The sequence below is a fragment of the Bactrocera dorsalis genome, chromosome 2 (assembly GCF_023373825.1).
Source record: "Bactrocera dorsalis isolate Fly_Bdor chromosome 2, ASM2337382v1, whole genome shotgun sequence".
In the NCBI taxonomy this organism is placed as follows: Eukaryota; Metazoa; Arthropoda; class Insecta; order Diptera; family Tephritidae; genus Bactrocera; species Bactrocera dorsalis.
The window spans coordinates 75,059,973-75,078,344 of NC_064304.1; the positions used below are offsets into that span (position 1 = coordinate 75,059,973).

The following is an 18,372-nucleotide window of genomic DNA, read 5'->3' on the forward strand; positions in this document are numbered from 1 at the left end:
ATTTTGATGCGGTTTTTTTTAATTGAAATATTGCTTGAAGGGGAAGGTTTATGTCATTATAATGTGAAGAAATATATAAAGGGGGCGTGGCACTCGGACAAAATGTGGTAAAAAACCATACATTTCTTGTTTACCCAGCCATACTTCATAAAAGAATTCACCGATTAAAATGAAACTTACTTGAAGTTAAACTTTGAAATATTTACTTTCGTTCTGCATCAAAAAAATAGTTGATTCATTTCTTATTTAACCAAAATTGTTTAAACAAGAGAAGCACCTTTACCAAAAAAAAAAACTGTTCGTATGTTTGTTCGCTGTCAACCGAATGAAACATTAGAAGTTATGTGGGAATCTCACCCCACCTCATTCGTGTTGAATTAGACCGTATGGTGAAAGAACTCGGTACGTACACATGTATGTAAGTACATATGTATGTACGAATCTCTCGCATATAATGTTGCTGAACTCATTTCAAATTTTATTCAAATTGCATTCACAATATTTGTCACATTAGTAAAAAGCTGATTCGAATATTGGTTTTGTGTATGTTCGAAAAGACGAAAGTCCAATCAGAAAATCCAATGTGACACCATTTAAAATCAGAATTGGTTTTCAATTCTGACAGTTAGGCAATTCTGTCTTGGATTTCACAACACCCCTGATTATACATATGTACATTAAATTTTTTCATCGAAATAAACCGTTCTCTTCACGTTCAATAATTAAAATATAGTTTTTGAATAGTTTTTATTGATTCGGAGCGCGTTAAATTTGCTATCGATTCCAACGACTACACCCACAATAACATTTTTTGTCATTTACTTTTTAGGACAACTAATAGCTTAATTTCGAAGCGATTTTAATCAATACAGCGTTTATCCTTATTCAATTAAATACCTTAAATACATTGTTGATTTAATATGAATATTTTTGAAGTTATTACATCAGTAATTTTCTTATGTTTCTAAACGGTAAGTATTTACATATTTTTTACTGCGGCACATATTAATAATATGGCAATTTGTGCATAGTTAATCATACATATAGAACTGAGTAAATTTTGTACTGAAATTATAAAGTCATGTCTGGAAGACGTCGTCGTTCGAACATAGGTCGAAGTACAGTGAACGCCAGAAGACTATGTTCAGCAAGAGATGAAGAATCGTCAACGGAACGTGAGGCTCGCCTTAGTCAGGCTCGGGATAGATATAGAGCTGAGATAGAGAGAGAATCTTCAGTAGAGCGTGAGGTTCGCCACAGCCGGGATCGAGATAGGCATGCGGTTCAGAGAGCCAGAGAATCGTCAGTAGAGCGTGAGGCCCGATTCAGTCAGCTTAAGTAAAGAGAATTCTGCCCTGAACTACGATCCTTTGATTTCTTACAAGGACGATCGTATAGTATCAATAGGTACTATGTCAGTAGTGTGTGAACATTGCTTAGCATTGAAATTCAAGGACGAATCGAAAGGCATGTGTTGCTTACAAGGAAAGGTAAAATTAGAAGAAATTCTCCCTCCACCTGAACCACTTCACTCTCTTCTTACGGGTGATCATCAGAAATCTAAACAATTCATGCGCAATATACGCCGTTGTAATAATGCATTTCAAATGACTTATTTTAAGAGTACGCAAGTAGTTGAGCGTGGGTTCATGCCTACATTTAAAATTCAAGGGCAAGTGTACCACTTAGCTGGGAGCTTGCTACCACTTCGACCCGATGATCACAAATTTCTGAAAATATATTTTATTGCAGATCCAGATACTCAAGCATCTACGCGGTGTTCAAGTGTTGCACAACCAATTGATAGAGATTTGATTAGATCTCTCCAAGATATATTACATTCTCATAATTGCTACATACAGTCTTTCAAAACTGCGATTGAGAGTGTTCCAGCAGATACTCCTGACTTTAATGTCGTAATCCATGCAAATAAAGTTCCTGTTGGAGAACACAGAGGACGATACAATGCGCCTTCCACGAGCGAAGTAGCAGTGGTGCTAGCCGGACAGCAATTTGACAAAAGAGATATTGTATTGCATAGTCGTGATGATAATTTGAAAAAAATTTCATGGTTACACAGATCTTATGACAGCTTACAATATCCTTTGATGCTATGTCGTGGAGAAATCCAATCGGTGGTACACCTCTGCGTAAAACAGTGTCATGTATGAACTACTATTGCTACCGTATAATGACAAAACGTAACGATTTCAACACTTTGCTTGGATATGGAATGGCTAACAAACCAATACTTGGTAGATCAATATGCGAAAATTGAATCTGAGAGATTGGCCTACATCCGTAATAATCAAACTAAATTGAGGGCCGAAAATTACGTTCATCTTCAGGATGCTTTACAGGCGAATGAACACCACAACGGCATTGGGCAGTTGGTTATACTACCTTCATCATTCACAGGTGGACCTAGATATTTACACGAAAAATCGCAAGACGCCATGGCTTACGTCAGAAATTATGGCAAACCTGATTTATTTATAACTGCAACATGTAACCCAAATTGGGCGGAAATCAAAGAGAATATTAATACCAATTTAAATCCACAAGACAGATACGATATAGTTAACAGAGTCTTCCATTTAAAAGTACAGAAACTCCTACACCTCATTAACAAGTCTCATATATTCGGTCCGCCGCGCTGTCATATGTACACAATAGAATGGCAGAAGCGTGGCTTGCCACATGTACACCTGCTGGTGTGGTTAGTGAACAAAATTAAACCAAACCAAATTGACAGAGGTATTTCAGCTGAATTACCGGATAAAGGTGAAGATCCTATCCTGTACGAAATCGTTAAGAAACATATGGTACACGGCCCTTGTGGGACTTTAAACCCGAATTCTCTATGTATGCGAGATTCTAAATGCAGCAAAAATTTCCGAAGTCGTTCCAAACTCAAACAAGCACTAGCGATGACGGCTATCCCAAATATCGTCGACGATCGCCAGAGCAGGGTGGGCAAATTGCTACCGTCAAAAACAATGATATTGATAACCGATGGATCGTTCCCTATAATCTGCTCCTTTTGAAAATTTTTGATGCCCATATCAACGTGGAGTTGTGCAATTCAATAAAGTCAATCCAATATGTTACTAAGTACATTAATAAAGGCAGAGATCAAGCCACTTTCAGCATACAATCACCAAATGAAGTGGAAATATATCAGTCTGGACGTTACATCTGCAGTTCTGAAGCTGTATGGAGGATTTTATCATTCGAAGTGCACGACCGGTCTCCCACAATTGTCCACCTTGCAGTTCAATGGACAAAGAGTATATTTCACTGAGAACAATATACAAGAAGTTGTTAATAACCCGCGGGATACAACACTGACAGCATTCTTCAAGTTATGTGCTCAAGTAAAAAAAACGGATGCTCTTGGCAGAGTCTACGTGATTCATCCCAACAACAGCGAATGCTTTTATCTGAGAATGTTACTTCATATTGTAAAAGGCTCGACAACCTTTGCTCACCTTAGAACTGTACAAGGTGTTGTTTATAATACTTATCAAGCAGCATGCAAAGCTATGGGGCTCTTGGAAGACGATTCTCACTGGGAAAACACATTATCAGAAGCAGCTGTTTGTAGTTCAGCTGCATCATTAAGATATTTATTTGCCGTCATAGTAGTGTTTTGTCAAGTAACTGATTCTGTCAATCTATGGCATAAATTTCAAGAAAATATGGCCAGTGACATTCTGATTCGGCGACGGCGAGAGTTAAACTCAGATGATGAACAATATGATCAAAATATATTTGACGAAGAATTATTTGAATTAAACAAAGTAGCGCAACTACTTTCGGGCATATCGATCAAGGATTTTGGGCTGCCGATGCCAACTAATACTACTAACTCAGATTTAACTAACAGTGCCGAATACACAAGAGAAACATCATACGATCAAACGAGACTTTTACAAAATATAGCTCAAGATGAGCCACGATTAAATGAAGGGAAATTGTTTTTCCTTGATGCCCCAGGAGGCACGGGAAAAACCTTTTTAATCAATCTGCTTTTAAAAAAAGTGAGATCCACCGGAAAAATTGCGATAGCTGTTGCGTCATCCGGAATTACCGCTACGCTTTTGGAAGGAGGCCGAACCGCACACTCTACATTCAAACTCCCGCTGAAAATCACCACCAATGATGATAACAGCGTCTGTAGTGTTTCTAAACAGAGAAATTAAGAAAAATTGATGCGTGACAGCTCATTAATATTCTGGGACGAAGCTACCATGTCAAACAAGACGTCTGTGAAAGCACTGGATAACACAATGCGCGATTTGCGCAACAAAAATTCACCTATGGGTGGATGTACAATTCTGTTCTCAGGAGATTTCCGTCAAATCCTACCAGTTGTGACTCGAGGAACACGAGCTGACGAAATAAATGCTTCCCTAAAAAGGTTCAACCTTTGGTCACATGTCAATAAATTAGAGCTTAAAACTAATATGAGGGTTTCGTCATCTTCACGTAAGAGTAGGCTATTTCCAGAGATGCTGCTAAAAGTTGGCAATGGAGAATTAGCACAAAGTGAGGGAAGGATTAACCTAGAAAACCTTTGTGTTTTGATAGACAACATCCAAGAGTTAGTCAACAATGTCTATCCTGACATTGATAACATAAGTTATAAGACAATATCTTGGTTTAAAGAAAGAGCTATTCTGTCACCAACTAACGAACAAGTAGATAAAGTAAATAACTTGATTCTTTCAAAGGTTGATGCGCCGACGAAAATATACTACTCGGTCGATACTGTTCTCGATTTGAAAGAAGCTGTTCATTTTCCTACAGAATTTCTAAACTCTTTGAACCCGTCTGGACTCCCTCCTCACAAAATGGTGTTGAAAGTAGGTTGTCCTATTATTTTATTAAGAAACCTGATTCCACCTAAACTTTGCAATGACACGCGTTTGCTGGTAAAATCACTGAAAACTTTCATAATAGAGTGCACAATACTCACAGGATGTGGTACCGGAGAAGATGTAATGATTCCCCCGAGTCCCTATGATACCATCGGATTTACCATTCCAATTTAAACGTCTACAATTTCCGGTAAAGACATCTTTTGTAATGACCATTAATAACTCGCAGGGTCAAACTTTCAACGTTGGAGGCTTAGATTTGAGCGTTGACTGTTTTTCACATGGCCAACTGTATGTCGCTCTTTCAAGAGTAACCTCAAGAGAAAACATGTTTGTATTGTCTAATGACAAGAAAGCTGTGAACGTTGTATATAAAGACATTCTGTAATATATTAATTGTTGTTGTAAAAATAAAATAAATATGTAAAAATGCAAACAAATGTAGGGTATGAATTTAGATATTCCAAAGATAGCAAGGAAATCTTCATGGTATAAAGAAAGGGGAATTGTTTCACTCCAAATGTAACGCGTGCGGGCCACGGGCAGTAATGAATAAATCAAAACTACGGGATCGATTTTAATCATTTTTTCAGTGAGTGACATAGGCCTTATATTTTATTTCCGTGTGAAGCCGGGCGGGTTGCTAGTTTTAAATATAAATATCGTCGCCTAAAATACAAACCAATGTATCATCAAAAATAAATGGAAATCGCTGACAGATATAATAACCAAAATTTACCATTTTATAACGAAAACTTAAATTTTGAGTGCATGTGACCATAACTTATAACCACTTTATAACAAAAAGTCAATATATTTTTTTATTTTCAACGCAGAAAGGAGTGCTACGCGAAAGTTCTTCAGTCACCCCGGGTATTCGCTCGGCCAGGGTTATTTTTTTAGAGCGCGGCCGAAGGAGTGCTACGCGAAAGTTCTTCAGTCACCCCGGATATTCGCTCGTAATATTATAACTTTATCACACTATTTTACTTATCTGTGTTTATTAAATATAAATCACATATTATTCATTTATTCATATATGTATGTATGTATAATATGTATATGCAAAAGTGTTCACATATTCAATTTTAGCTTGAAAAATCTTTATAGTTTTTTTTATAGTTAATGAGGAAAAAAGAATCACTCGAAAGTACAAACAAAGAAAACGCTGTGAAACGCTGAAAAATCCTTCACTTTCGGTTTTTAAGGTGTGGTAATACTGGTTTTCCTTGTAAGTGTAAGCGCTCTAAACTTTTCAGCCACTAATTTGACAAGTGATTTTTAAATTATTAAATTTAGTTGAAAAATTGCAAAATAAACGTGAAATGTGAGTTTCAATGCTTAAAGTGTATTTTTGAATATACATAGTAAAAAACGTGAAAAAATTAGTGAAACATGGAGAAATAACAGGTGTTCCTAGTGCAAATTTTTGAATTTTTAAACGTCAATATTTCAAAAAATATTAGTTATTTTTATGTTATTTTTGGATATTCCTCCTCTGGAGAAGCTCCCCTATCCGTACATACCCCATTTATACGGAAATTATTTTTTTTACCCCTCCGCCAAAGTAATCGGAATCGTGCCTTTTTTTAAAGCGCGACCGAAGGCCGCCAACGCAGAAAGGAGTACTACACGAAAGTACTTCGGTCAACCCGGGTATTCGCTCGACTCTCCTGTTTTTCTCCATAAACGATACTTAACCGGCGCGATACTAAACACTCCCCAAACTAACTTCTAATGGGATCATATTGGGTCAGTTTTAGACTGCTCTCCCAGTATTTGGTGAAAGACATGGGACACGATTCCGATTACTTTGGCGGTCGGGAAAAAACACGAATTTCGGTATAAATGGAGTATATACGGATAGGGAAGCTTCTCCAGAGGAGGTATATGCAAAAATTCAAGATTGAAGATTATGGTTAATTTACACACATGCAATCTTATTCTTCTTTACTGGCGTAGACACCGCATATTTTTGCCGCGCTTTAAAAATACCCTGGTTGAACCGCAGGCATGTTTACCAACAGATGCGGTTATCCAAATCTTGGATTTTTTAAATTCATTTTTAAATAATTAGTGTGTACGTGAAATATTATTATTGGTAATCTTTAAGATTGAATTCAGGATCGTCAATTTCAAGTGCTTCATCTTGATCTTCATCAGACAGTGCATCCTGAATAGTCATTGGACGAGAATGTTTTGGTGGAGGATCAATGTCATCCAAATCTTCTAAATTTTTCAATTCCATCCCTGTCGGTAGAATTCCATCCACATAGCCCGGGTACACTTTTTTATGTCCATAAGCATCTCCATTATCTGAGATCCTAGATCAACACGATAACTCTTCTCAAGGAAGTTTTGGCGATAATCAAAAAGAGATGTTTTGGACTCTGACGACTTTTATCCCATTTTTATACCAACGATTTCTACATTCAAAATCTACATTCCAAATCGTGTTTTCGGGATTACCTTGCTCAACATACTCACCAATACTGTGATTGGTGGTAAAGCAAGTGGTATTCTCACCAAAAATTCGTTGTATGCCATGATACTGCTTTCCACCATCAGTGCAGATGCGGTTAGTATCTGGATGAACGAATTTTTTAATGTAAGGCCACAAATCTGCCTTGCTTTTTCCATTCACTCGGAAAAAGCGGCATATTTTGCCTTCCTTACATAGTATTCCCAATACAGTTATTGTAATTTGTTCGGTTAAACGGCCACGATTGTACTTACGTTTCATTAGAAACATCTCCTGAATCTGCACCGTTTCCCCTTTTCCACCGAGACAAAAATCTGCATTGGAACATATATATAACGTCGGCTACTTCCCTAAGGTAACTATAGTAATCCACTATAGTTCCACAACTTAGGGAAGACTCGTTATTTTGTTTGCGCCAGTTATTAAGATGACCATTGACAGTCATCACATTAACTTTCGTTACGAAGCAACAAATTATCGCCAAGATTTCCTTGGGCGCTACTCTGCAACAGTTACCATTAAAAAATGTACCCTGCGCAGGATTTATATAAAGGCGACAATCTTTCGCACCTTTCTTTTTCGATGGTTTTGTATTGCACCTCCAAACCCACTCTTACTTGGATTGGTTGTGCTCTTCGTCCCGCATTGGATTCCTACACTTAGTGCATACAGGGGGAATGGAATCTCTTGAAGAGATTAGTTGAACGTCTTCAAAAAGCTTTAATGACTGCTCATTCGTTTGGACTAGATGTCTAAACGACGAAATTTTCGAGTTTTTTGTGGATTTTGAAATGGAGGGCAGAAGAGGTTATTTTAACGTTCATTTAAATGAATATAAAAAATATATATACCATATATTATTTAAAATAAATAAAGGGAACGATGTTTACGCAGTGAACATGCAAAACCGAATGAAAGAAAAATGCAGCCGTTTTATTAAAGCGGCAATATTCGTTAACATGGTGCGAGTTTACATACACAATTCGTGGAAAATCAACTAAATTGCGAGAAATTTAAAAATATTGGTTTCGCACTTTTAAGACTATTCTATTTCTATTATATTATTAGCAAAATAGGCATATTATAATGTAATATCATATATTACACTGTTCACATGAGCTATGAGCGTTCTGCAGCATCCCACATCACATCATCACACATCACCACACATCACATCATATCACGTCACAACACCTCATCACACAACAGCTCACAGCATACCCCAATACACACACACGCATCAAACACCGATCACTACTACAACACTGCAACACAACAACCATACGATCATCAACGAGACGACTCGTAATGTTAGCCAATATTCACCACCCAAATCATCAAAAGGGATTGACCCGACCGGGATTGGCTTCTTACCGTTTCATCCGTGAAGAAAGAGAGTCGTCCGCGAATTTAAGTTTTATCAGCATTCCTTTTGCATTTTGCACTTGTGCTACCGCAAAAATCACAGCAATCTCCGTTTTAAAAACCGCCAAGTGACGGGAGTGACGTGACACAGCAAGTTCGCCAACCGTGTACCACCGTGGGTTTCGCAAAAAACCCAAGCAAAGTGTGCATATATTTATACATATTTATATTGTGTAACTCTACCTAATAAACCTTTTATAAAGTGTGTGGAAAGCAGTGTGTTTTATTTCCCACCTCAGAATTATCTTACAACACGTAAGTATACTAGTGGCATACGTGAACAAATGGTCCTTCGAGCCTTTCAGAAAGACACCTAAGCAAAATATAAAACAAAAAATTTAAAAAACTTCCTGGTGAAAGTGCGCAAGTGCAGTGAAGCTCAAAATTCAGAAAATAAAATATAACAAAACATTTAAGTGAACATAATATCACAAAGTTAAAGTGAACAAACACATACATATGTTACAGTGAAGAAAAAAAAAAAAGGAAACATCTCAGAATCACCGGAAAACAGAAAGTAACGTGAAAATATAAGTACATAAAAGAAATTTAAATATAGAAAGTTACGTGCAAAGATACATAAAAGAAATTGAAACATAAAGTGAAAAAAAAAACCTACTAACATCAAAACGGGCGCGGCAATAATACAACAAAGTTTGTCAAACATAAAACCTAAAATCGGAAACGGGCGCGAAATAAACCAAAAACCAAAACAACAAATCTAACCCATACTAACATTAAAACCGGGCGCGGTAAAATTACAAAGTGCAACAAACATACAAACATTACTCTAAAATAGCAAACATATGTTAATACACAAATCACAATTACCATAAATTCACGGGAGACTACAACAACAAACAACAAAGAGAAAGACAGCAAATCAGCAGGGACAGCGTTGGACATACATACATAAAAGAGAAAGGAACTGGAATAAGCGAAAAAAGGGTATAAGTTCAATGACCCAAAACCCTTGGCGGAAAATAAAGTGAGTCCGTTCCATATATACATAATTTGATATATACAAATATATATAATCCATTTTTAATGCACATATATATGTATGTATGTTAAGGTACAGTTTGATGGTATTTCGGGACACCGTTAACTGTTCTTAACAGTTCGATATATGTATATCTACAAAAAATAATAACTGCAAAAAAGTACAAGTACCCGCTTTTTGCTTAACTTGTGTCGTTAGGCACCCGATTATAATTTCAAAAAAAAAAAAAAAAAAAAAATTTCTTAAGTCAAGTATATCTTGCAATAATTCTTGCGATACCCCTTGGGCTATAAATAAAAGCAACAAGCAGGATCGCTCAAACCCTAAGCAAAGGCGGAAGATACTAAAAGAAAACGAAATACATATATACATACATATATAAAAAAGAAAACATACATATATATGAGCATATTCTCATAAAATTGCAAATCTTCCAATTTTAATATACATACATGTCTATATATTTATATGCAATCATATAGTACATATGTACATACATACATAATTTAGCATAAAGCTATAACACATAATAATACTAAACTACCTGCTTGAATGTTCAAATCGTGTCTCCAAACACACTACCAAAAACCATAACAAAAACAATTCACAAGACAAGTACTCGTTGCTTGCAAAATTCCAGCGATACCTCTTGGGCTTTAAAGCAACAAGCTGGATCGCTTAGAACATTCAAGCAAAGGTAGGTAAAAAAAAAAAAAAACAGATAAAGAAATAATAGAAAGGAAAAAAGGCATTACATTTATGTACATATGTACCTATGTGCCGGTAAGCATATGCAACTCCCGTGCGACATACATCAACTCATATACATAATTATAAATATATAAACATACAGATATTATTTATTTCAATTTTCTTTTTCTATTTTCTAATAATAGTTCACATTTGAACTACTATTCAACACATATACATACATACATAGATCATTACATAAATATATGTATAAACATATATGTACATATTATATATTTCTATTTTTTCCGCGCGTTTATACATTTATGTGCGATTAGCGAAGTGTTATATGTTACACTTTTATAACATATATACATACATATTTAGCGAATTGATAACTACAAGGGATACGAGAAAAGCTAAACAAAAGCAAACATATAAAGCATATGCATATGCAAACATATGGTAATAAAACATAGATACATACAAACAATTTTACGTATTTTATTTTTCTTTCGCGTTCTTGATTCGTGCAGATGCAATTATACAAAATAAGCGCGAGTGAACTGAAGATACTTTGATACACTTTAAAAAAAATTCAGTCACATTAAAAAAAAAAAAAAAAAAAAAATTGTATATATATTGGACTTTTTCAAAAAAAAAAAAAAAAAGAATTAATCTCTGCGGTAGCGAAACGAAAATTTGATCACATTATATATATTTTACAAATATATACATATTTTTACAAAAATTAATCTTCTATTAACATAATTTCTAATTTATACTATTCCTATTTGACTACATTGCTGTAGCAATATTAATTTTGAAACAATTATTTAGTTGAAAAAACTTTAAGCTAAAGCTTCAAACTCAATTAATGCAATCTGATAAATCTAAAGAAGTTAAACCAAGAACACCTCAATTATTGGAAATTCCAAAAATGGCTGATGATGATAAATCACAAAGCACACCTGCAGAAGCTACACGCTCAAAGCAGAGTATAAAACAAAAAAGATCAAAAGATCAGACAATATCAAGATTCATCACTGAAAGTGACAGTTTTATAAGATATTGTACCCGATTCCAAGCTTCCCCTATTACTGACATCACAGAATCAGTTTTAAATATAAAACTAGAAAGTGTGAACAATCTCTGGGCTCGCCTTCTGGCAGCGTACGATACAGTACTAGATACTGACGACGCAGAACTCCCAGAAAACGCAAAAGCTTCGGCGACAGCCAAATGTGATAACTGCCGCGATCAGTATGAGTTAACAAAGGGAATGATAAATGAACAAATAAGTTTAGTAAGGCGAAGTAGAGCCACTACTCCCCCTCCCAGAGTAGTTACAACACCAAAAGAAGACCTAGATAAAGGCATGTATCTAAAGGTACCAGCTTGTGATACTGAAGTTTTCAATGGATGTTATGACCAGTGGCCGTCCTTCCGGGACATGTTCACTGCCGTTTATATAAACCATCCTAAACTCTCACAAGCACAAAAGTTATACCATCTAAGGTACAAAACAAAAGAGGAAGCAGGCAGTATCGTCAAGCGATTCGCTTTAAATGACGAAAATTTTAAGCTGGCTTGGGAAGCACTAGTCGAAAGATACGAAAATGGAAGGGTTATGATAGAAAACCCAATAAAAACATTATTACATCTACCAAAAATTCAAAAAGAAACGAGCCAGGAATTTCAAAATTTATACTCGACAGTGACTAATTGCATATCAGTGTTAAAAACACAAAATATCTCCACAGAATCGTGGGACCCCATCATTGTAACTATTTGTGCAGAAACACTCCCTGATGCTGCGTTACTACGATGGGAACAATCACTTGTGGAAAGAAAAAAAATGCCCACATGGGAGCAAATGAAAGCATTCCTCACTGCTCAATACGAGATAGCTGAGCGAATTGACAACAAAAATATAAATCTAAAAAGACATCAAAATGACTCAAGTAAAAACTTGTTCAAACCTCAAGCCAGCAACAATATGCAATACAATAGACACGTTAATAAAAGTCACACTTTCGTGTCAAACCAAACTAATAAATGGCAAGCAGTATGTGAAATTTGTAAAGGAGGTCATAACATAAGATCTTGCGAGAGATTTAAAAAATTATCCGTATCTGACAGAAACAATCTTGTCAGACAACATAAACTTTGCATCAACTGTCTGTCGAATGCTCATACGACAAAAGACTGTGAAAGCAAATTTAATTGTGTGTACTGTCAACGAAGACATCACTCACTGCTTCATATTACGAACTTTCAAAATATGAAGCAAAATCAATTTCATAAAACCACCGGGTTAGTCACTACAACCAAAAGTGATAATCCCAGAATCTTAAATCCCGAAAAAAGGGAAGAACAACCATGTTGCTCTAAAGCAGCAAAAATTCAAGCGCTTCATTCAGAAAATGAAAGCAAAATACTTTTACCCACTGCGGTCATCACCATAGCACATAAGGGTGATTTATTCAAACTAAGAGCACTAATAGATCAAGGATCTCAAAGATCCTTTATATCATCAAAAGCTCAAAATCGGCTCAAATTGCCAATAAAACATTCAAATTTCCAAATCTCGGGAATGGGCGGAAGAATTATCCAAAATTCGAACAAAATATGCCCAATTACGATAGTATCTCCAAATGCGGATATTAGAATAGATGCGCAAGCCATCGTTCTACCGCAACTTACCAATTTGCTTCCAAGCTACGAAGTAAATAAAATACACTGGGAAAAATGCTCACATCTTAAATTAGCAGATCCCAATTGTCATACCCCATCACAAATCGACATATTATTAGGCAGTGACTTAATACCTCAAATAATTCTTGAAGGTATTGAGAAAATCTCCAATAAATTGTTAGCCCAAAATACAATCTTTGGGTGGATTATAAGTGGCCAAGTCCCTGAAAAAATCAATTCTTTCACCACAAGAGTGGAAAATATCTCAAACGAGTTTTTAAACAATCAACTTAAAAAATTCTGGGAAATAGAAAAATTACCCCAAATTACCCAGCTTTCAGAAGAAGACCAGGCATGCGAAGCCTATTACAAATCCACAACAACAAGAAACGAACATGGTCGTTATGTTGTGCGATTACCTTTCAAACCAACTTTCCCTGAAACCATAGCTCTAGGCCACTCTAGAGTATCAGCAGTCCAGCAATTTCTAAGCCTGGAAAAAAGCCTGATAAAGAAAAGCGAGCTTAAATCGGCATACGATAATGTGATGGACGAATATCTTGACCTCAATCATATGGAAGAAGCTGTACCATATGAAAAGGTATCTAAAGGTAGATATTTATCATTTTATCTGCCACATCATGGGGTAATAAGACCTGATAAAATTACAACAAAAGTACGAGTGGTTTTCAATGCCTCAAAGTGTACGAGCTCAGGCAAATCACTCAATGATGTACTATACACAGGGCCAACATTACAACCTGATCTCATGTTGCTAATTCTAAATTGGCGCATGTTTAAATACGTTTTCAATGGGGATGTAGAGAAAATGTACAGACAAATTTTAGTACATGAAGATGACCAAGATTTCCAGCGTATAGTCTTCCGCAAATCAAGTAATAGTCCAATCAGCGACTATAAACTTAAAACCGTCACCTTTGGCATCAATTGCGCACCCTATTTGGCGATCAGGACACTACATGAAGTGGCAAAAACAAATGCAACAAATTTGCCTTTAGCATCTTCTGTGTTGCAAACACAAACATACGTGGACGACATACTATCAGGTAGCCACAGTTTGTCCTTAGCGTGCGAATCACTATCTCAAGTGATCAAAGCACTAAATTCAGCGGGATTCCCCTTAAAGAAAATTACTTCAAATCACCCTGATATAATAAAAGACATTAAAAAGGAAGACTTATTAGATACAGATTTCCTTAAATTTGAAAAGGCTAGTACAACTAAAACTCTAGGGATTCAATGGAATGCGATAACAGATCAATTCTCATATACAATTGAGTCAATATCTGCAATGTCCGCCATTACAAAACGCCAAATACTTTCCTCGGTGGCAAAACTTTTCGACCCCGCAGGATGGCTTTCGCCAATAATGATTCAAGCAAAAATCCTCATTCAAGAATTGTGGCAAGATGGCACGGAATGGGATGAACAGGTAAAACCTTTACGTTTAGCGAAATGGGTTCAATTTGCTAACAAATTCGAATCCCTCGATGGGTAAATTTCACACCTCACATTAACACAGAATTACACGGTTTCTGTGATGCCTCCGAAAAGGCATATTGCGCAGCAGTTTACGTACGCACACAGTACGATAACAAAATATCTGCACACCTCTTGGTAGCCAAAGCCAAAGTTGCACCTTTGAAGACACTCAGTCTGCCACGGCTTGAACTGAATGGTGCTCTTCTGTTAGCAAAATTAATTTCCATAGTCCAAACCCATCTCAAATTAAACGATCATAAAATGTATCTTTGGTCAGACTCAGAGATAGTTTTAGCATGGTTAGAAAAACCACCCTATTGCTGGAAGACCTATGTGTCTAACCGAATATCCCAAATTTTAGACCTGGTTGGCCCAGCAAAATGGCAACATGTTGCAAGTGCAGATAACCCAGCGGATCTTGGGACAAGAGGTTGCAAGCCATTGCACCTCACCAGCACTACACTCTGGTGGAATGGTCCAACATGGCTAACAGAATCACAAGAATTCTGGCCAAAGTCTCCCGCTCGTAATATAATAGCGCCGGAAAGTCGCAAAATTGAAAATTTTCATATCACTCCAGAAGAGGATGATATTCTCCACCGATTTTCGTCATTTGCTAGAGCCCTAAGAGTAGTCGCTTACATGCACAAATTCATTCAAAGACTTAAACTAAAAATGAAAGGAGCACCAAATGATCCTTGCGTACAACTAACGCATTCCGACTTGCAACATGCCAAGGTCAGTCTAATATTATATACACAAACTCGCTATTTCAGCAAAGAGAAATCAAAGTTGCTCGAAAAGCGACCTCTCGAAAAGGGAAGCTCACTTCTCGTATTAAATCCATTCTTGGATTCTAAGGGATTAATAAGGGCAAATGGAAGATTGGCAAACTCCAGCCTTAGTTATAACGAACGACATCCCATCATTATTCCAGAGAAATCTCGTTTTACTTACCTATTTCTAGCATATCTGCACCATCTTACACTGCATGGTGAGCATCGATTAATGCAACAAATGGTCCGTCAAGAATTTTATATACCGCGACTAAAGCCATAAATAAAAAGGACGATTTTCATGTGTAAACCATGTACCATGTACAAACACAAAATGCGTACGCAGATCATGACAGCTTTACCACCTGAGCGCTGCAACTATGCTCTACCCTTTACCATCACTGGGGTTGATTTTGTTGGACCTTTCCAGATAAAGGCCTCCATGTTAAGGTCTTCTTCATTTAGATAAGGGTATGTGGCTGTCTTTGTATGTTTTACGACAAAGGCAGTACACCTCGAGCTTTGTTCCGATCTGACCACTGCGGCTTTTTTTGCAGCAATTGCACGCTTTGTCGGACGACGCGGATTTCCTTCAAAAATAATGAGCGATAATGGGAAAAACTTTGTCGGAGCCCAAAGAGCAACCGAGAAGGAGTTTATAAACTTCATGAAAGAAGTCTCCCCTGAAATAGTTAATAAATATGCACTCCAAGGGATCGATTGGCAATTTATACCTCCATGTTCTCCACACATGGGCGGACTTTGGGAATCAGCAGTAAAAAGCTTTAAGTCCCATTTAAAGAAAACGGCTGGTAATCATAAATTCAATTATGAGGAGTTTACTACACTACTCACTCGTATTGAAGCCGTATTAAATTCAAGACCCATATCACCCCTCTCGCAAGATCCCTCCGATTTCACCGCTCTTACACCAGGTCATTTCCTCAGAGGAGCTCCTCTTCTCGCCATACCTGAGACAGAAGGAGACTCACTCAGTTTAATAAATCGATGGGAAAGAATCAAGATTCTCCATCACGAATTCAGCCACAGATGGAAGGAAGACTATCTCAAAGATCTCCATAAGAGATATCGGTGGAAAACGGCCCAGAAGGAAGCCAAGGCAGGAGAGTGCGTAATCATACAGGACGAATGCCTTCCTCCAACAGAATGGCGACTAGGCCGCATTGAAAAGGTTCATCGAGGATCAGATGGTCACATAAGAGTAGTCGATGTGCGAACACAAACCGGCATATTAACTCGACCAGTCACCAAACTGTGTTTTCTTCCAAACAGCGAAGAACACCTTCAAACTAAACCGCAAAATAACTCGCAAAATTAATCAAAAAATAATAAATCAATTCCGCTAATTCGAAATTAACACGCGTTATAATCCGTACACAAACAAAAAATAAATTCAAACAAGCGCGTTGAAGACCAACTTATTATACATATACATATGTATAGATATGTAGCTACAACAACTACATTCTAATATTATAAACAAAATCAATTTAATTACAATTTTATATTCCCATAGAAATGGACGTAGAGGAGACCCAAACCGCCTCCAACACCGTAAGGTCCGAAATCGCTATACCCAAAGCGTCGGCTGCACCCGTTGCCGCTCCAAGGACCAGGGTTATGCGACCACCGCCATCCGCCGAAGCAGTCAGGGAGATGAGAGAAGAGCAGCTATTGGAGCCACAGGGGCCTCCATGTTGCAGCCTGTGCCATCGCCCACACGCCCTGAAACGATGCTCCATTTTTAAGAGCATGAAGCCCGCTCAACGAAAACAGGTTGCAAGAGCCCATGGGCATTGCATGACCTGCCTGGCAGATGACCACGCCACCATAGAGTGCTGGGCCGACGGCGCCTGTCAATATTGCCAGAGGCCCCATCACACTCTATTCTATCGTTTTCCGCGCCGTGCCAATCCGTCGGAAAGTAGCACCAACACACGTACCAGACCACGCAGTGATGCTATCCGGCGTCGACGAAGCAGCCAATCAACCACAACGCGTACACGGCCATCTCCGCCACGCCACGCTCATCGTCAGCACCAACGACGCTCAACAGGGTTGAGCGCTGTACTCAGTACACTACAACAGCTGCAACAGCTCCTAGCCGATTAATTCGCCTAGGGGGGCCGGGATGTTCACATGAGCTATGAGCGTTCTGCAGCATCCCACATCACATCATCACACATCACCACACATCACATCATATCACGTCACAACACCTCATCACACAACAGCTCACAGCATACCAAAATACACACACACGCATCAAACACCGATCACTACTACAACACTGCAACACAACAACCATACGATCATCAACGAGACGACTCGTAATGTTAGCCAATATTCACCACCCAAATCATCAAATGGGATTGACCCGACCGGGATTGGCTTCTTACCGTTTCATCCGTGAAGAAAGAGAGTCGTCCGCGAATTTAAGTTTTATCAGCATTCCTTTTGCATTTTGCACTTGTGCTACCGCAAAAATCACAGCAATCTCCGTTTTAAAAACCGCCAAGTGACGTGACACAGCAAGTTCGCCAACCGTGTACCACCGTGGGTTTCGCAAAAAACCCAAGCAAAGTGTGCATATATTTATACATATTTATATTGTGTAACTCTCCCTAATAAACCTTTTATAAAGTGTGTGGAAAGCAGTGTGTTTTATTTCCCACCTCAGAATTATCCTACAACACGTAAGTATACTAGTGGCATACGTGAACATACACTATCCCCTAGAACTTATTATGAAATTGGCGGCCTTCGTCCGCGCTTTAAAAAAATAATCCTGGCCGAGCGAGTACCCGGGGTGACTGAAGTACTTTCGCATAGTACTCCTTTCTGCGTTGGCGGCCTTCGGCCGCGCTTTAAAAAAGTAACCCTAGCCAAGCG

At 37.6% G+C, this 18,372-nt stretch overlaps 1 protein-coding gene across 1 annotated transcript; it reads left to right on the forward strand.

Moving 5' to 3' along the window:
* Nucleotides 1-14,778: 14,778 nt before the first annotated feature.
* Nucleotides 14,779-18,124, forward strand: LOC125776733 (uncharacterized). The gene has a single exon (XM_049450282.1). The coding sequence runs from the start codon at nucleotides 16,999-17,001 to the stop codon at nucleotides 17,590-17,592; it is 594 nt and encodes a 197-aa protein (XP_049306239.1). The 5' UTR covers nucleotides 14,779-16,998; the 3' UTR covers nucleotides 17,593-18,124.
* The last annotated feature ends 248 nt before the right edge of the window (nucleotides 18,125-18,372 follow it).

Coding starts and splice junctions, on each gene's coding strand:
- LOC125776733 (XM_049450282.1), top strand. CDS start 16,999: ATGGACGTAGAGGAGACCCAAACCGCCTCCAACACCGTAAGGTCCGAA.